The sequence below is a fragment of the Ovis aries genome, chromosome 2, assembly GCF_016772045.2.
Source record: "Ovis aries strain OAR_USU_Benz2616 breed Rambouillet chromosome 2, ARS-UI_Ramb_v3.0, whole genome shotgun sequence".
Taxonomy (NCBI): domain Eukaryota; kingdom Metazoa; phylum Chordata; class Mammalia; order Artiodactyla; family Bovidae; genus Ovis; species Ovis aries.
In genome coordinates this window covers 199,113,063-199,132,422 of record NC_056055.1, presented here as the reverse complement: position 1 = coordinate 199,132,422, position 19,360 = coordinate 199,113,063, and the positions used below count along the sequence as shown (strand labels likewise).

The 19,360-nt window shown below is 36.2% G+C and overlaps 1 protein-coding gene across 1 annotated transcript in view; it reads left to right on the top strand.

Annotated features, from left to right (window-relative positions):
• Nucleotides 1-19,360, top strand: part of GTF3C3 (general transcription factor IIIC subunit 3) — a 36,758-nt gene extending 17,398 nt beyond the window's left edge. Inside the window, exons 11-18 of the mRNA XM_060411244.1 lie at nucleotides 919-1,121; nucleotides 1,463-1,568; nucleotides 2,421-2,552; nucleotides 4,746-4,983; nucleotides 5,535-5,725; nucleotides 9,400-9,524; nucleotides 16,242-16,394; nucleotides 17,741-19,360. Coding sequence (XP_060267227.1) covers nucleotides 919-1,121; nucleotides 1,463-1,568; nucleotides 2,421-2,552; nucleotides 4,746-4,983; nucleotides 5,535-5,725; nucleotides 9,400-9,524; nucleotides 16,242-16,394; nucleotides 17,741-17,863 — 1,271 coding nt within the window. The 3' untranslated portion in view covers nucleotides 17,864-19,360. The remainder of the gene's footprint in view (nucleotides 1-918; nucleotides 1,122-1,462; nucleotides 1,569-2,420; nucleotides 2,553-4,745; nucleotides 4,984-5,534; nucleotides 5,726-9,399; nucleotides 9,525-16,241; nucleotides 16,395-17,740) is intronic.

Below are 19,360 nucleotides of genomic sequence, written 5' to 3'. Positions count from 1 at the left end.
ATGGGGAAACAGTGGAAACAGTGTCAGACTTTATTTTTGGGGGGCTTCAAAATCACTGCAGATGATGACCACAGCCATGAAATTAAAAGGCGCTTACTCCTTGGAAGGAAAGTTATAACCAACCTAGATAGCATATTAAAAAGCAGAGACGTTACTTTGCCAACAAAGGTCCATCTAGTCAAGGCTATGGTTTTTCCAGTGGTCATGTATGGATGTGAGAGTTGGACTGTGAAGAAAGCTGAGCACCGAAGAGCTGATGCTTTTGAAATATGGTGCTGGAGAAGACTCTTGAGAGTCCCTTGGACTGCAAGGAGATCCAACCAGTCCATTCTAAAGGAGATCAGTCCTGGGTGTTCTTTGGAAGGACTGATGCTAAAGCTGAAACTCCAGTACTTTGGCCACCTCATGCGAAGAGTTGACTCATTGGAAAAGACTCTGATGCTGGCAGGGATTGGAAGCAGGAGGAAAAGGTGATGACAGAGGATGAGATGGCTGGATGGTATCACCGACTCGATGGACTTGAGTTTGAGTGAACTCCAGGAGTTGTTGATGGACAGGGAGGCCTGGCATGCAGTTTATGGGATCGCCAAGAGTCGGACACAACTGAATGACTGAACTGAACTGATGGTTAAGTAAATAATAAATTTAATTGAATATTGTAACCAGTCAGAATGCCAGTGAAGGCACAGGGAAATGTTGAAAGCCTAATATAAGTAAATAAAGCAGAACACCAAATTGTGTATTTAGATAATGATCACATACTTATAGCATAGAGATTGGAAGGGATAGTTGTTTTAAAATACAGATATATGCATTAATCTCCTTCTTGTTATAATTTTTATATTGCTGTAACATTTCTTTTAAAATGGAGAAATAATTTTGGCCCTCTTACAAATCTTTATTTTAACATCGTTTTAGAATGCTTAAAGGCCTTAGGCTACATGGAGCGTGCTGCCGAAAGCTATAGCAAAGTGGTTGATCTGGCCCCTCTACATTTGGATGCAAGAATTTCACTTTCCACCCTTCAGCAGCAGCTGGGTCGTCCCGAGAAAGCTCTGGAAGCCCTGGAACCAATGTATGATCCAGATACATTAGCACAAGATGCAAACGCAGCGCAGCAGGTAGGCCATGCAATGTGGAAGTTTTTCTCGGTGGGCTATATTTTAGAATTTTCTTATATTTTAGAGACTTTAGGGATGTCTCTCCAGCTTATAACCAAGTTTAATTTTAGTGTATTACATTCAGGTTTTTGAAAAATGGTTTTGAATCTTAAGTTACAACAACTTAACATTGTAATTATTAATGTAATTTATAGTTTTTAAAATGTTGGGTTTTAATTTTTGTGGGAGATCACAAAGCAGATGTTCTTAAGGTTTAGTTTCTAAGACATAGCTTTCCTGTGCAAGCCAAACAACTTGAAACAGAAGAATCTTGTCGCACTATCCTATGCTTATTTCCTTAGGAACTGAAGTTACTGCTTCAACGTTCTACTCTGTTATTTTCACAAGGCAAAATGTATGGTTATGTGGATACCTTGCTTACCATGTTAGCCATGCTTTTAAAGGTAGGTAGTAATCTGTCTTTATATTAGCCTTGTTGACTTTTTAAGTGTTTAGAATTTGGTTTAAACATAGATCATAACTATTTTGTAACTCCCTTTTACTCTTGAACTTTTTAAAGTTAAAGTCAGATAAAAGGCAGACAACCTAGAGATTAATGGTATGTAATTGAAAGTCTACATGAAAGTATGAACTTGACTACAGATTGTAAAATAAAATCTTTGCTAGTACATATTTAGAAAAATGAGAACCATCATGGTGTCCATTATTGGCCCTGTGGACACTACTGTGTGGCAATATTGTTTACTTTGCAAAGATGTTTTCTGGGTATGACATCTTTTCTGAGTCTGGCTTTTTACAGGGAGATAGTTAACTGTCTGTGGGTGTGTGTAAGATAAACAGAATGTGAATGGCTTTCTTTTTCCTTACTAAGGTGGGTAGTGTGACTTGGACTCCTTTATCAAGGAAGAAATAAATCTATTCATTCTCTTAGGTGTTCATATACATGATACTTGGTGTTTTATTCCCCGTACTAAAGAAGCTTTCAGACACATTTGTGATACTTGTTTCCCATAGATTTTCTTTAAAAAATTATGGACTAAAAATGTTTCCCTGGTGGCTCAGCGGTAGAGGACCCACCTGCAGTGCAGGAACCACAGGAGACATGCATTCGATCCCTGGATTGAAGATCCCTTGGAGGAGGGCATGGCAACCCACTCCAGTATTCTTGCCTGGAGAATCCCTATGGACAGAGGAGCCTGGTGGGCCAGTTCATTGGGTCACAAAGAATCAGACACAACTGAAGCAACTTAGCATACACACACATGACTGAAAATTTTCAATTATCTTTAATTCAGGTAGCAATGAATAGAGCCCAAGTCTGTTTGATATCCAGTTCCAAATCTGGAGAGAGGCATCTCTACCTTATTAAAGTGTCAAGAGACAAAATATCAGACAACAATGACCAAGAGTCAGCAAATTGTGATGCAAAAGGTAATTACTTTCATTTGCTTTATTGTGTAAAACTTGGCTGAGTTGGAAAAAAAAAAACTCATGAAGTAGCACATGACAGTAATCTTATTGAAAATTATATTTTCTAGTCTAGATCCCTTAGGAAAAATAAACTCATTTGGTGTTTTCAAAAAAGAAAGAAAGGTTGTATGTATATACTTCAGTGTAAGAAAATGTAAAAGCAGGTGTATACTTAGATCCTTCTGTCAAAAAACTAAAACAATCTTTTGATTTTGACTTTATAAGAATAAACCATACCCTATTTTAAGAAATTTGTGATAATTAGATGATAATACAGATTGCTTTATTTGTCTGGTTACTTCAACTGCATATGTTAAGCTCTAAGATAAATGAATTTGTCTCTGTTAAATTCATTTTTGACAGATGTAGCAACAGTCATAGAAATTCTGCAAATAAGTTGCTTTGGCCCAATCTCAACTATGCGACTTTAAAACCATCTATTTTTAGGTGGAAAAGGATCAAGGATGTTGGGTGACATTATTACTCAGGAGAACTTTGGAAAAAGACCTAGGCTATAAACTAGAGTTACCAGTCTAGCAGAAAGTTATTTCATTGTTAATCATGTCCACAGATATTAATTAAACCGTTGTTACCAACATGGCAGTCTGCAATGGACAAAGTTTTAGAATCCAGATGAGCTGAATCTCTGTTAAGCACAATATAAGGACATAAGCAAGATATTGTGGGGGAAGAGAGTCAGAGGATAGGAATGTGGGCTCAGATGCTTGTAATCTAGCTTTAGAGCCCTGCTGTCTCTTGAGTTCATTGATTCTGTACTTAACCCAGTGTCTGCCCACGTTATTTTGGACTATGTTTCCTCAAGTTATATTTTTCTCTATCTGATCCTGCCTGTTTCCTCTTTCACTGTTTCCTCATTTCAGGGTTATTGTTGGTTTTTCTCAAGCTCATAAGGTCTTTGTTTTGTTATTAATAGTTTCGTCATGATGAGGATCGCATTATACCAGTGCATCATGGTAGGATTATCTCGGTCACTTGATGTTACATGTATCTTTGTACTGGGGCTTCCAAGGTGGATCAGTGGTAAAGAACCCGCCTGCCAGTGCAGGAGATGCAGGAGATGTGAGTTCAATCCCTGGGTCAGGAAGATCCCCTGGAGAAAGAAATGGCAACCCATTCCAGTATTCTTGTCTTGAAAATTTCATGAACAGAGGAGCCTGGTGGGCTATAGTCCATGGGGTTTTCAAAAGAATCAGACATGATTGAGCATACACATACATCTTTGTACTAATTTTTCACTCAATATTTTCTCATGTTCTAGTCTCTTTGTACCTGTTATATTTAAGGAATGTGTCATATTCCATTGGATAGTAGTTTTATAATTTGTTTAATCATTCCCTTTTGTTAAATTATTATTAAATTATTATTATTTTGATAATTTTCTTTTCTAAGTAATACCATTGTTTTTGTTTAGTCACTCAGTCGTGTCCAACTCTGTGACCCCATGGACTGCAGCACGTCAGGCCTCTCTGTCATTCACTGTCCCCTGGAGTTTCCTCAAACTCTTGTCCATTGAGTCGATGATGCCATCCGACTAAGTAATACCATAGTGATCATCTTTATGCCTATAGATTTATCCGTATTTCTGAGTAGTTATTTAGGATAGAGTCTCAGAGAATTATTGAATTGAAGGTGGTAAAAAAAATTTTTATGGCTTTTGGTATTTCTCATAGGCTGTAAAAGGAAGGCTTCTTATAGACAAATAAGGAAGAGAAGATTAAGTATGAATTTGAAATCCTTTGTTTGGTAAACATTTGAATGCCTTGTATGTGCACATTCCCATATCTGACCTCAGTCATGGAAAGCACCCTTGCTCTGCCCTGAAGGTACATATATCCAAGCAAGCCCTGAAAAACACAAATGATGTAGCTGGACTTTACCGAGGATGAATCAGAAGTGAGGATTACCTGGGACTGCAGATTGTTTCAGGTAGAGCAGAAGGACTCATGTTGAGGGAGTGAAAAGCAGTCCCTCCTCCTCGTTATTGTCAGAAGAATGTTGGCAAGAATTCAGTCCTCTAGGGCCATGGTTATTCAACTTAATTTAACTTTAGACTAGATCATGTTAATTTTCTTTGTGATACTGCTACTTCTGTAAATATAGTATCCTAACTGATCTTCATTGGTCTCATTTTAGCAATATTTGCTGTACTCACGAGTGTCTTGACAAAAGATGACTGGTGGAACCTGCTTTTGAAGGCCATATACTCCTTATGTGACCTATCCCGGTTCCAGGAGGCTGAGTTACTTGTTGATTCTTCACTGGAATACTGCTCATTTTATGAAGACAAGCCAAAACGCAAAGAGTTAGAATACTTTGGTCTGTCTGCTGCAATTCTGGACAAAAATTTCAGAAAGGCATACAACTATATCAGGTGATTTTCCAATAACTTATTTTAATCAGATTCTTTGATGAAGCATGTATATTTACTTTGACTTAATTTTACATGCTCAAGATTTAGTAAGCTCTGTAACTCTTGCGTACAGATTAATTCAGTTCATTGGTGGTTCTTGGAAGCAGTATAAGAGAGCATATACTCCCATAAGAGGTTTACTTAAACATTTGTGCCTCAGTCTCCCCATTTTTTATGGTAAAACAGGCATCAGAATATTACCACCTCATAGGTTATTGTGAGAGTTAAATGAGTTGTCCAGTGTCTGATATACATTATTATTCAGTGTTCACTGTATTGCAGCTATGAGTGGGTTGGGAGAAGAGATAAAACTTAAACCTCTTGATTCTGTTTCTTTGATTTAAACGTTTGTTGAAAAGCAGAAACAAGATAGAGAAACACTACATACCCCTTATTGAGGGTGGTGAATTTCAGTGTTGATAGGATAGCACTGAAGGGTTTCAGTCTTAAAAATCAAGATGTTTTTTCTCTGTACGCTATTTTTTACCCTCATTCTCTTTTTGCAATTTTAGAATAATGGTAATGGAAAACGTCAATAAACCCCAGCTCTGGAACATTTTCAATCAAGTTACCATGCATTCCCAAGAAGTAAGACATCATCGCTTTTGTCTCCGTTTAATGCTGAAAAACCCAGATAATCATGCCCTATGTGTCTTAAATGGACACAATGCATTTGTATCTGGTAGTTTTAAGCATGCACTTGGTGAGTGTCCTGGCACATGACTTTGTCTCCCTCCCTCTGCTTTGGTTTCTGTATCTTTGAAATGGAGATAACCTGGTAGATTATTGTGAAAATTAAATGACTTAATATAAAGTACTTAAAATAATGTCTAGTACATATAGTAAGTGGTTTTAAGTATTCACAGTAATTATAATAAATATTTATTTTTCTTGTGATGCTTTGGTTTCAAAAGGCTAAAGTAAGTCTTTAAAGTAGGTCTTTGAAGTAGGACTTTAAAGCATGACTTAGGCTTGTTTGTTCTCAAAATAATTTTCATTAGTTATAGATGCTTTGCTAAATGATTTTAATTTGCTATAGTATAAAAAGGGACTTAAGATTCTTTGATAGTTTATTCCTTTAGGAGACGTCTTTTTTTTTCTTGCATTGATTTTTTTTTGTTTACACATATACATATATGTTCTTTTTCAAATTCTTTTCCCATTTAGGTTATTACAGAATATTGAGTAGAGTTCCCTGTGCTATACAGTAGGTCCCTGTTGGCTATCTGTTTCAAGTGTAGTAGTGTGTATGTCAATCCCAAACTCATGATTTATCCCTACCACCACCACCTTTCTGCCTTGGTAACCATGTTTGCTTTTAGAGTCTGTGAGTCTGTTTCTGTTTTGTAAATACATTCATTTGTATCCTTTTCTTTTTTTTTTTTTTTGAGATTCTGCATGTAAGTGATCTCATATGGTATTTGTCTTTGTCTGACTTACTTAGCTCAGTATGATAATCTCTAGGTCCACTCATGTTGTGACAAATGGCATTATGTCATTCTTTTTAATGGCCGAGTAATATTCCATTGAATATATGTACCAGATTTTTTATCCATTCATCTGTCAGTGGACATTTAGGTTGCTACCAAATCTTGGCTATGTGAGTGTGTATGTACCTTTCCAAACTGTGTTTTGCTCTGGATATGTGCCCAGGAGTGGGATTGCTGAATCATCAGTTCAATTCAGTCGCTCAGTCACGTCTGACTCTTTACGACCTCATGAATTGCAGCACACCAGGCCTCCCTGTCCATCACCAGCTCTTGGAGTTCACTCAGACTCACGTCCATCGAGTCGGTAATGCCATCTGGCCATCTCATCCTCTGTCGTCCCCTTCTCCTCCTGCCCCCAATCCCTGCCAGTATCAGTCTTTTCCAGTGAGTCAACTCTTCTCATGAGGTGGCCAAAGTACTGGAGTTTCAGCTTTAGCATCAGTCCTTCCAAAAAACACCTAGGACTGATCTCCTTCAGAATGGACTGGTTGGATCTCCTTGCAGTCCAAGGGACTCTCAAGAGTCTTCTCCAACACCACAGTTCAAAAGCATCAATTCTTCAGTGCTCAGCTTTCTTCACAGTCCAACTCTCACATCCATACATGACCACTGGAAAAACCATAGCCTTGACTAGATGGACCTTTGTTGGCAAAGTAATGTCTCTGCTTTTGAATATGCTGTCTAGGTTGGTCATAACTTTCCTTCCAAGGAGTAAGCGTCGTTTAATTTCATGGCTGCAGTCATCATCTGCAGTGATTTTGGAGCCCCCCAAAATAAAGTCTGCCACTGTTTCCACTGTTTCCCCATCTATTTGCCATGAAGTGTTTGGAACAGATGCCATGATCTTCATTTTCTGAATGTTGAGCTTTAAGCCAACTTTTCCACTCTCCTCTTTCACTTTCATCAAGAGGCTTTTAGTTCCTCTTCACTTTCTGCCATAAGGGTGGTGTCATCTGCATATCTGAGGTTATTGATATTTCTCCCGGGAATCTTGATTCCAGCTTGTGCTTCTTCCAGCCCAGCATTTCTCATGATGTACTCTGCATCTAAGTTAAATAAGCAGGATGACAATATACAGCCTTGACATACTCCTTTTCCTATTTGGAACCAGTCTGTTGTTCCATGTCCACTTCTAACTGTTGCTTCCTGACCTGCATATAAGTTTCTCAAGAGGCAGGTCAGTTGGTCTGGTATTCCCATCTCTTTCAGAATTTCCAACAGTTTATTGTGATCCACACAGTCAAAGGCTTTGGCATAGGCAATAAAGCAGAAATAGATGTTTTTCTGGAACTCTCTTGCTTTTTCCATGATCCAGCAGATGTTGGCAATTTGCTGTCTGGTTCCTCTGCCTTTTCTAAAACCAGCTTGAACACTTGGAAGTTCACGGTTCATGTATTGCTGAAGCCTGGCTTGGAGAATTTTGAGCATTACTTTACTAGAATGTGAAATGAGTGCAATTGTGCAGTAGTTTGAGCATTCTTTGGCATTGCCTTTCTTTGAGATTGGAGTGAAAACTGACTTATTCCAGTCTTGTGGCCATTGCTGAGTTTTCCAAATTTGCTGGCATATTGAGTGCAGCACTTTCACAGCATCATATATAGTAGTTGTATATTTAGTTTTCTTAAGGAACCTCCATACTGTTCTCCATAGTGGCTGAACAAATGTAATTCCTACCAACAGTGAAGGGGAGTTCCCTTTTCTACACAGCATCTTCAGCATTTATTGTTTTTAGACTTTTTGACGATGGCCATTCTGATTAGTGTGAGAGAAGTCTTTATAATTCTTATTAATAATTAAACAGAGGGAAAATTCATTACCGATTTATAGGAAATTTCTGTAATAAGGAACCAGGAGCAAGCAAGTAGAAAAATACTTAACCAAAAGTTTAAACTTAAAATGAGGCATGTATCTCCTGCTGCTGGCAATAAAATATATTGCCAGATTCACTTCTGAGTATACTGTGATTTTGGCTGTTTCATGCTTTAATGTTTCTTGTGTATGGTTGCTGTTTTTATAGTTGTTCAGCCAGTAATCTTGAACATCAGATGTTGAAGCTTTTCTTCGCTGTATATACTTTTTTGGAATTATTAGTTTAATATTAAGAAAACTATATATAAAAGAGATTAGAATAGAAAGTCCAAATGGTAGTCTACCATTTGTGCTGCTAAGGACACTTTACAGTGCTGTTTCTTCTGGAATAGAAGTTTTCTTATCTGTATGATAAATTATAGATCATTCCTTTACAAGAAAAATTTGCTAAAATTCCTCTCTCATACAGTTAGGCTTTTGACATGAGATAGTTTTTTAGAGTATATGGAATTCATAAAACCCTGAGCTTTTATCTTGTTATTAGATACATTTAGCTCTTCTCAGGAAAAACAGTTGCTATGTTTGAGACAATAATACCCATAAACTTAAAAAAAAAAACTATTTTTCTCACCTCCATGTTCTATCACATTAGCATCTATAAGACAGGTCTCAGTTAATTTAATGAAAGAATTCACCAACGGACACATTCCCCCATTAGTTTTTTAAAAGATTTGAGATCGTAAAGTAGATTTATGATCACAGTTATTCAATTGTTTATTTTTGAAGTACTACTCTACTTGGAAATGTCAAACTGTACCTTTAGAAAAGTGACTTTTGTACTCAGTTTTGATCATCATGGTCAAATTACGTTGATGGATAAATCCTTCTCTTTTTGTTACATGTTATATATTTTAAAATTCCTATTAATATGCATCTGGTTGATATTTTGGAATATAACCTTTGTATCTGTTAAAGTGATAGTAATGTTTGTTTACCTTAAACTATTTTTGAGTAAGTGTTGCAGAAATAAGGAATTGTGTTTTTGTCCTGTCATCTAATATCACTGCTCATTTTTCAGGACAGTATGTGCAGGCCTTTCGCACCCATCCCCAGGAACCTCTCTATAACCTCTGTATAGGCCTAACCTTTATTCACATGGCATCCCAGAAGTATGTATTGAAGAGACATGCTCTTATTGTGCAGGTAATTCATTTGGATTCCTCATTACTTGATTTTATGTTCTTTAAAAATGAATATACTTAATGCTTTTATTACCCTGCTTCAAAAGTAGTATCTGGAGGCAACAAATAGTAGAATAACAGAGGCAGAAGATAGGATTAGTGAAATAGAAGATAGAATGGTAGAAATAAATGAATAAGAGAGGAAAAAAGAAAAACGAATTAAAAGAAATGAGGACAGTCTCAGAGACCTCCAGGACAATGTGAAACGCTCCAAAATTCGAATTATAGGAGTCCCAGAAGAAGAAGACAAAAAGAAAGACCATGAGAAAATGCTTGAGGAGATAATAGTTGAAAACGTCCCTAAAATGGGGAAGGAAATAACCCGCCAAGTCCAAGAAACCCAGAGAGTCCAAAACAGGATAAACCCAAGGCAAAACACCCCAAGACACATATTAATCAAATTAACAAAGATCAAACACAAAGAACAAATATTAAAAGCAGCAAGGGAAAAACAACAAATAACACACAAGGGGATTCCCATAAGGATAACAGCTGATCTATCAGTAGAAACTCTTCAGGCCAGGAGGGAATGGCAAGTCATACCTAAAGTGATAAAAGAAAATAACCTACAGCCCAGATTACTGTACCCAGCAAGGATATCATTCAAATATGAAGGAGAAATCAAAAGCTTTACAGACAAGCAAAAGCTGAGAGAATTCAGCACCACCAAACCAGCTCTCCAGCAAATGCTAAAGGATATTCTCTAGACAGAAAACACAAAAAGAGTGTATAAACCCGAACCCAAAACAATAAAGTAAATGGCAGTGGGATCATACTTATCAATAATTACCTTAAACATAAATGGGTTGAATGCCCCAACCAGAAGACAAACACTGGCTGAATGGATACAAAAACAAGACCCCTATATATATTGTCTACAAGAGACCCATTTCAAAACAAGGGACACATATGACTGAAAGTGAAGGGCTGGAAAAAGATATTCCATACAAATAGAGACCAAAAGAAGGGAGTAGCAATACTCATATCAGATAAAATAGACTTTAAAACAAAGGCTGTGAAAAGAGACAAAGAAGGCCACTACGTAATGATCAAAGGATCAATCCAAGAAGAAGATATAACAATTATAAATATATATGCACCCAATACAGGAGCACCACAATATATAAAAGACAAATGCTAACAAGTATGAAGGGGGAAATTAACAATAAGACAATAATAGTGGGAGACTTTAATACCCCACTCACACCTATGGATAGATCAACTAAACAGAAAATTAACAAAGAAACACAAACTTTAAATGATACAATAGACCAGTTAGACCTAATTTATATCTATAGGACATTTCACCCTAAAACAATGAATTTCACCTTTTTCTCAAGTGCTCACGGAACCTTCTCCAGGATAGATCACATCCTGGGCCATAAATCTAGCCTTGATAAATTAAAAAAAATAGAAATCATTCCAAGCATCTTTTCTGATCATAATGCAGTAAGATTAGATATCAATTACAGGAGAAAAACTATTAAAAATTCCAACATAAGGAGGCTGAACAACATGCTTCTGAATAACCAACAAATCACCGAAGAAATAAAAAAAGAAGTCAAAATATGCATAGAAATGAATGAAAATGAAAACACAACCCAAAACCTGTGGGACACTATAAAAGCAGTGCTAAGGGGAAAGTTCATAGCAATACAGGCATACTTCAAGAAACAAGAAAAAAGTCAAATAAATAACCTAACTCTACACCTAAAGCAACTAGAAGAGGAAGAAATGTAGAACCCCAGGGTTAGTAGAAGGAAAGAAATCTTAAAAATTAGGGCAGAAATAAAAGCAAAAGAAACAAAAGACCATAGCAAAATCAACAAAGCCAAAACCTGGTTCTTTGAAAGGATAAATAAAATTGACAAACCATTAGCCAAACTCATCAAGCAACAAAGAGAGAAAAATCAAATCAATAAAATTAGAAATGAAAATGGAGAGATCACAACAGACAACACAGAAATACAAAGGATCATAAGAGACTACTATCAGCAATTATATGCCAGTAAAATGGACAATGTGGAAGAAATGGACAAATTCTTAGAAAAGTACAACTTCCCAAAACTGAACCAGGAAGAAATAGAAAATCTTAACAGACCCATCACAAGCACAGAAATTGAAACTGTAATCAGAAATCTTCCAGCAAACAAAAGCCCAGGTCCAGACGGCTTCACAGCTGAATTCCACCAAAAATTTACAGAAGAGCTAACACCTATCCTACTCAAACTCTTCCAGAAAATTGCAGAGGAAGGTAAACTTCCAAACTCATTCTATGAGGACACCATCACCCTAATACCAAAACCTGACAAAGATGCCACAAAAAAAGAAAACTACAGGCCGATATCACTGATGAACATAGATGCAAAAATCCTTAACAAATTTCTAGCAGTCAGAACTAACAACACATTAAAAAGATCATACATCATGACCAAGTGGCCTTTATCCCAGGGATGCAAGGATTCTTCAATATCTGCAAATCAGTCAATGTAATTCACCACATTAACAAATTGAGAAATAAAAGCCGTATGATTATCTCAATAGATGCAGAGAAAGCCTTTGACAAAATTCAACATCCATTTATGATAAAAATGCTCCAGAAAGCAGGAATAGAAGGAACATACTTCAGCATAATAAAAGCTATCTACGACAAACCCACAGCAAACATTATCCTCAATGGTGAAAAATTGAAAGCATTTCCCCTAAAGTCAGGAACAAGACAAGGGTGCCCACTTTCACTGCTACTATTCAACATAGTTCTGGAAGCTTTGTCCACAGCAATCAGAGCAGAAAAAGAAATAAAAGAAATCCAAATTGGAAAAGAAGTAAAACTCTCACTGTTTGCAGATGACATGATCCTTTACATAAAAAACCCTAAAGACTCCACCAGAAAATTACTAGAGCTAATCAAAGAATATAGTAAAGTTGTGGGATATAAAATCTGCACACAGAAATCCCTTGCAATCCTATACACTAATAATGAGAAAGTAGAAAAAGAAATTAAGGAAATAATTCCATTCACCATTGCAATGAAAAGAATAAAATACTTAGGAATATATCTACCTAAAGAAACTAAAGACCTATATATAGAAAACTATAAAACACTGATGAAAGAAATCGAAGAGGACACTAATACATGGAGAAATTACCATGTTCATGGATCAGAAGAATCAATATAGTGAAAATGAGTATACTACCCAAAGCAATCTACAGATTCAGTGCAATCCCTATCAAGCTACCAGCGGTATTTTTCACAGAGCTAGAACAAATAATTTCACAATTTGTATGGAAATACAAAAAACCTCGAATAGTCAAAGCAATCTTGAGAAAGAAGAATGGAACTGGAGGAATCAACCTGCCTGACTTCAGGCTCTATTACAAAGCCACAGTCATCAAGACAGTATGGTACTGGCACAAAGATAGAAATATAGATCAATAGAACAAAATAGAAAGCCCAGAGATAAATCCACACACCTATGGACACCTTATCTTCGACAAAGGAGGCAAGAATATACAATGGAGTAAAGACAATCTCTTTAACAAGTGGTGCTGGGAAAACTCGTCAACCGCTTGTAAAACAATGAAACTAGATCACTTTCTAACAACATGCACAAAAATAAACTCAAAATGGATTAAAGATCTAAAAGTAAGACCAGAAACTATAAAACTCCTAGAGGAGAACATAGGCAAAACACTCTCCGACATAAATCACAGCAGGATCTTCTATGATCCACCTCCCAGAATACAGGAAATAAAAGCAAAAATAAACAAATCGGATCTAATTAAAATTAAAAGCTTCTGCACAATGAAGGAAACTATAAGCTAGGTGAAAAGACAGCCTTCAGAATGGGAGAAAATAGCAAATGAAGCAACTGACAAACAACTAATCTCAAAAATATACAAACAACTTATGCAGCTCAATTCCATAAAAATAAACGACCCAATCAAAAAATGGGCCAAAGAACTAAGTAGACATTTCTCCAAAGAAGACATACAGATGGCTAACAAACACATGAAAAGATGCTCAACGTCACTCATTATCAGAGAAATGCAAATCAAGACCACAATGAGGTACCAATGAGGTCAGAATGGCTGCGATCCAAAAGTCTACAAGCAATAAAGGCTGGAGAGGGTGTGGAGAAAAGGGAATCCTCTTACACTGTTGGTGGGAATGCAAACTAGTACAGCCACTATAGAGAACAGTGTGGAGATTCCTTAAAAAACTGTAAATAGAACTGCCTTATGACCCAGCAATCCCACTGCTGGTCATACTCACCAAGGAAACCAGAATTGATAGAGACATGTGTACCCCAATGTTCACTGCAGCACTGTTTATAATAGCCAGGACATGGAAGCAACCTTGATGTCCATCAGCAGATGAATGGATAAGAAAGCTGTGGTACGTATACACAATGGAGTATTACTCAGCCATTAAAAAGAATACATCTGAATCAGTTCTAATGAGGTGGATGAAACTGGAACCTATTATACAGAGTGAAGTAAGCCAGAAAGAAAAACACCAATACAGTATAATAACTCATATATATGGAATTTAGAAAGATGGTAATGATAACCCTGTATGCGAGACAGCAAAAGAGACACAGATGTGTAGAACAGACTTTTGGACTCTGTGGGAGAGGGAGAGGGTGGGATGATTTGGGAGAATGGCATTGAAACATGTATATAATCATGTAAGAAACGAATTGCCAGTCTAGGTTTGATACAGGATACAGGATGCTTGGGGCTGGTGCATTGGGATGACCCAGAGAGATGATATGAGGAGGGTGGTGGGAGGGGGGTTCAGGGTTGGGAACTCATGCACACCTGTGGCGGATTCATTTTGCCATTCATATGGCAAAACCAATACAGTATTGTAAAAAAAATAATAATAATAAACAGCAAAAAAAACCCCAAACCCTCAACATTAAAAAAAAAAAGTAGTATCTGCTTAGTGCACTTGTTGGGAGTATCCATTCCTGTGTTCAGCACTCATGGATCAACATATAGGAGTACTCCTGGCCAAGACTTACACAGCCATGTGGAAAGGATGCACAGCCAGATCAGAAGAGAAGGCTCAGGCAGAATCTTAGGGAATCCTGTGAAGGCTTTCTTGTATTCTGGAGCCTCAGAGGCTTCCAACCTTCCAGGTCCTAAAGAGTTTTTTAATTAGTTTTTAAAAATAATATAGACATGCAATAATGTTTGGATTCGGGCTTGTGTGACTGTTTCCTTACGTCATCACCACAAATTGCTCTTTTAAAGTCTTAGTTCGTAAAGCAGTTTGTGCTACCTTTTTGTTTTCTTGTTTACCTTCTTAACATAACGTGTCTCCTCTAGTGAAAATATAAACCCCAAGAGATCAGAGATCTGGTCTGTCTCATTCAACACTGTATCCTCAAAACTTTTGCTTTTATTTCAGTTTTTATGTTTGATGCATGTATATACCTGTTTAAGTAATTAGGGAAGGAAAGTAAATGTTCTTTCTTAGATATTTGTCTTTGAATTTCTCATTTTTAAACACATAGATTTGATTCTTCTGAGATTAATAGCTTGTCTGCTATTACTTAGCAGAGAACCATGTTTTTTCAGTAGAAGTCATATTCATGTACTCAAATGGATTCATTTATCATGCAGAAAATATGACATGTTTATTGAGCATACTTTTTATTCCTAGAATGCATTAATTCTAACAAATTCCTTAATTTTTATTATTTATTAATTTATTAAGAAAAATTTGTGACCATTTATTATTACATACCAGATCACCCAGGAAATAACTGCATTTTATTTTTTATACATACAAATTTGTTGATTTAATTCTCAGGTAATATATTTGCTTAATTGCTTATATCAGTTACTGGCATCTTGCAATTTGTAGCTTTCTGTGCATGGTAGAACTTGAAGTTGCGTTGAACGGGAAAGTGAATACAGGAAGAAGTGAAGAAGCAAGTTGCTTTTTTGGATGCTGTGACACACAGGGAGGCTGCTTCATTATAGCTATGCTCTGAAATAATCAGTTTCTCCATAAAGCTATTGAGTCAGAAGCTTTCAGAGGGGAAAAAAGAAAATCAAGTTTTTTAACATTAAGAAGTTATTAAGGCTCTGAGAGGTATGTAACCAGAAAGGTCAGATATACTCAAATGAGTTTGCTCCTGAGGATGCAACTTTCTAAATTATCATCATAAGAGTTTGGGGTTTATATTTTGGTCAAGCTTTTAGACATGTATCTCAAACCTAAACTTTTACTAGCCTCTAATGCCACAAAAACCAACTTGAAACCATAAAAATATATATTCTCTGTTTTAGATTATGGGTCTTTGATAGCTAGTTGTAACATTTGGCTTTGTTTTCTGTGAATTTTTTTTTCTTTAGTTAAAAAAAAATACCACCTTTTCGCCTTCAGAAGAAATCTGAACTATATTATGATATGACACTGTACCACAGACATATATTCTTTTAGGGTGAGACTGTCTTAAAAAAAAAAATTGGGGACTCCCTGGTGGTCCATTGGTTAAGACTCCACACTTCTAATGTAGTGGATGCGGGTTCAGTCCCTGATTGGGGAACTAAGATCCCACATGCTGCACAGCGTAGCCAAAAATAGAAAATTGTATTCCTGCCCCTGCATTTGCTTGTCAAATGACTGAACTATTGAATTATTATCTTTTTTCTTTGGTAGGGCTTTTCCTTTCTTAATCGATACCTCAGTTTACGTGGGCCTTGCCAGGAGACATTCTACAACTTGGGCCGTGCCCTGCACCAACTGGGGCTGCAACATCTTGCAATCCACTATTATCAGAAGGCCTTGGAGCTCCCTCCACTTGTGGTAGAGGTACTGTATGATTTACTTTGAAAAACTGAGGAGACACTTCATCTATCAATAAGTTGCAGTTAGCTCAGTACTGTGGTCCAGACAGTGAAATTAATCATAGCTTATATATTAAAAATGTATTCTCCCCTTATTGAATGCACTTATTTAATTATGTTCGGCAACAAGCCACCTACTGACCTAGGCGACCATGTGGACACATATGACTTGTGGTTATAACCATTTCAGTTATCCTGAGATAGCCCCTGTGATTTACAGGTGTGAGCTGGTACACAGGAACCCTGAGTATTGAGTTCTGTAGCCATTATTCATTTTCAAGTTCAAAAGTGTAGCTAACATACTTCTTTAGAGAGATTAAAGATCAGTATAAACGTAGTTTTAAGTTAATGTAATATAGGGTGAAGTGTTGCCAATACTGTGATAATCTGTGTTTAAAGCCTAATTTCTGAAGGAAGCATGTTATCATTTTTCAGTTTTAAAAGTTGCACTCATCATCCCACATTCCCTCACAACTCTCTTCTGTTACCCTTGTTCAACTTTAGTCATTAGGCAAATGAATACCTACTCTTATAGTTCTCCTGATGAAATACATATACCTTTGTGTTCTTAACTTCATAAATAATTTATGTATTGCTCCTTAAGCTTTATAGGGCAACATTTTTCATTGGTGCAAATGTTCTTAGTTGACTCCAAAATTTTGTGTGGAGAAGAATAGGAACATAGATTTAATCTACTCCATTGAGGTCATTGGTTGGATTATTTAAGTAGGGGAAAAAAAAGTAACAACACCCATAGGTAGTCATTATAATCAATTTGGTGTATGCCCTCCTAGACCTGTGTTTTATATGCCTTTCTGTTATATAGTACAGATTTTTTTTTTCTCATCTGGTCATTTGTGTTATTTTTTTTCCACATGCAGAAGTTTTACATTTTTTATGAAGTCATATCAGTCTTTCTAGTTCCTACCTTTGGTATTTATTATACTTAAAAGGGCTTTTCCTACCAAGGTTATATTTTTATTCAACTGTATTTAAGGTTTCATTTTTTTACTCTTAAATCCTAATTAATTTGGTGTTTATTCTGCTATGTCTTGTGAATGAAACTTTTTTTCTTTAACTTATTGGTTAGACATTTTAAAATATTTGATGAAACAGTTACTATAACAATTAACTGAAGTCAGCATTACTTGATAAAAATGTATATTCAAGGTATATGCCTAGTTTTATAAATTTTTTCAGTAATATGAATTTTAATAGTTTTTTGAACACTTAACAAAAGCTGTTTAGTTGCCATAAAATTGTCCAGGTTGTCAGTTTGAAATATACTCATCTTTGTATTTTCCCCTCTAGGGTATAGAAATTGACCAGATAGACTTACGAAGAGATATTGCCTACAACTTGTCTCTCATATATCAGAACAGCGGGAATACTGGAATGGCTCAGAAACTTTTATTTACTTACTGTTCTATATAAAGTCCCTCAGCTGGGGAAGGAGCTTGGGCAGCTGCTGTGCACGGACCAATATTTTCTGTCTCAGGGCTTATTATTAACCCCAAGATGGACATAAATTCACGATTATCTGTGTTTCATTTTTAATATGTGATAATTATCTTTTGATAGATTTGCAAAATTATCACTCCTACAAGAATTTTATATTGTTCTGTCATTTTCCTTTATCAGTTTTTTGTAAGTAGTCCCCCAAACTGAAGTGGACATTAGTAGCCATTGAACCAGCATTGAGTTGAATACACTACTTTTTTTCCACACCATTTATTCATTTGTGTATGTAATAGTACATATTAAACACCTGCTGTATACCAGGCACTGTATTAGTTGTGTTTGGAATACAGTAGTTAGAGAGATGTTACCGCTCAATACAGTTCTTTAAATACAGACCTTGAGCATATGTTTATTTGAAAGAAGTATTTGCTACATATGTATTTCTACATACATCATTGTTGTCAGTCATCCATTTCTTAGTGCCCTGTTATTATCACCAGTAGTCTTTGAGATATACAGAAAAGGAGGTTGCTAAAGGAAAGAAATTGGGACTCTGATGTCAGCACAATTATGTAATTCACTTTGCTCCTTGGAAAATTGTTTTAAATGGTTATGTGGTAGGAAGACAAGTAATTGAGCTAATCTTTTATTTTTCACCTGCATGTATCTTAGCTATATAAAGACAGGCCTGGGAGGCTGGGCTTAATTCATAGCAACCTATTGGGATGCAAAATTTTTTTAAAAAATGCATTTTCAGTGTTTGGCTTTCTGGCCAAAAGAAAAAAAGAGAACTAGATTCAGTAACATGACCTAGTTTCCATTTTAAGATCACTAGGAATGTAGGAAGACTAGGGAATTTTATATATGAAATAAAGTATTGCTGATGAAAAGACCCTGATGCTGGGAAAGATTGAGGGCAGGATGAGAAGGGGATGACAGAGGATGAGATGGTTGGATGGCATCACCGACTCAATGGACATGGGTTTGGGTGGACTTCAGGAGTTGGTGATGGATAGGGAGGCCTGGCGTGCTGCAGTTCGTGGGGTCAGAAAGAGTTGGACACGACTGAGCGACTGAACTGAACTGATGAAGTAGAAGCAGATTAAAAGCCTTTTGCTTATCTCAAATATTGTATATTATTGGATCTAAGATAATAGTATTTGTTAGACATACTGTTGGTTTAATAATAGCTTTTTAGAGTTTCTTTTTAGGAGGAAACAAATGCTATAGTAAATGTCCATGTGGATTTTTAAGTCCCAGTCCAATTGTGGATGGAAAACAAGTATATGACTTAGGATGAAAGTAGTACAGGGGACTTTAAGAATTCTTACCACTATTTACACTGTATATATAATTTTGTAGTTGAGAAGCAGAATTTGTATGTAATAAGTAAATGTATGGTACTCTGTGTGTGTATGTGTGTGTGTGTATATTTATAGAATTTAAATAAACTTTATTTTTATAATTAAA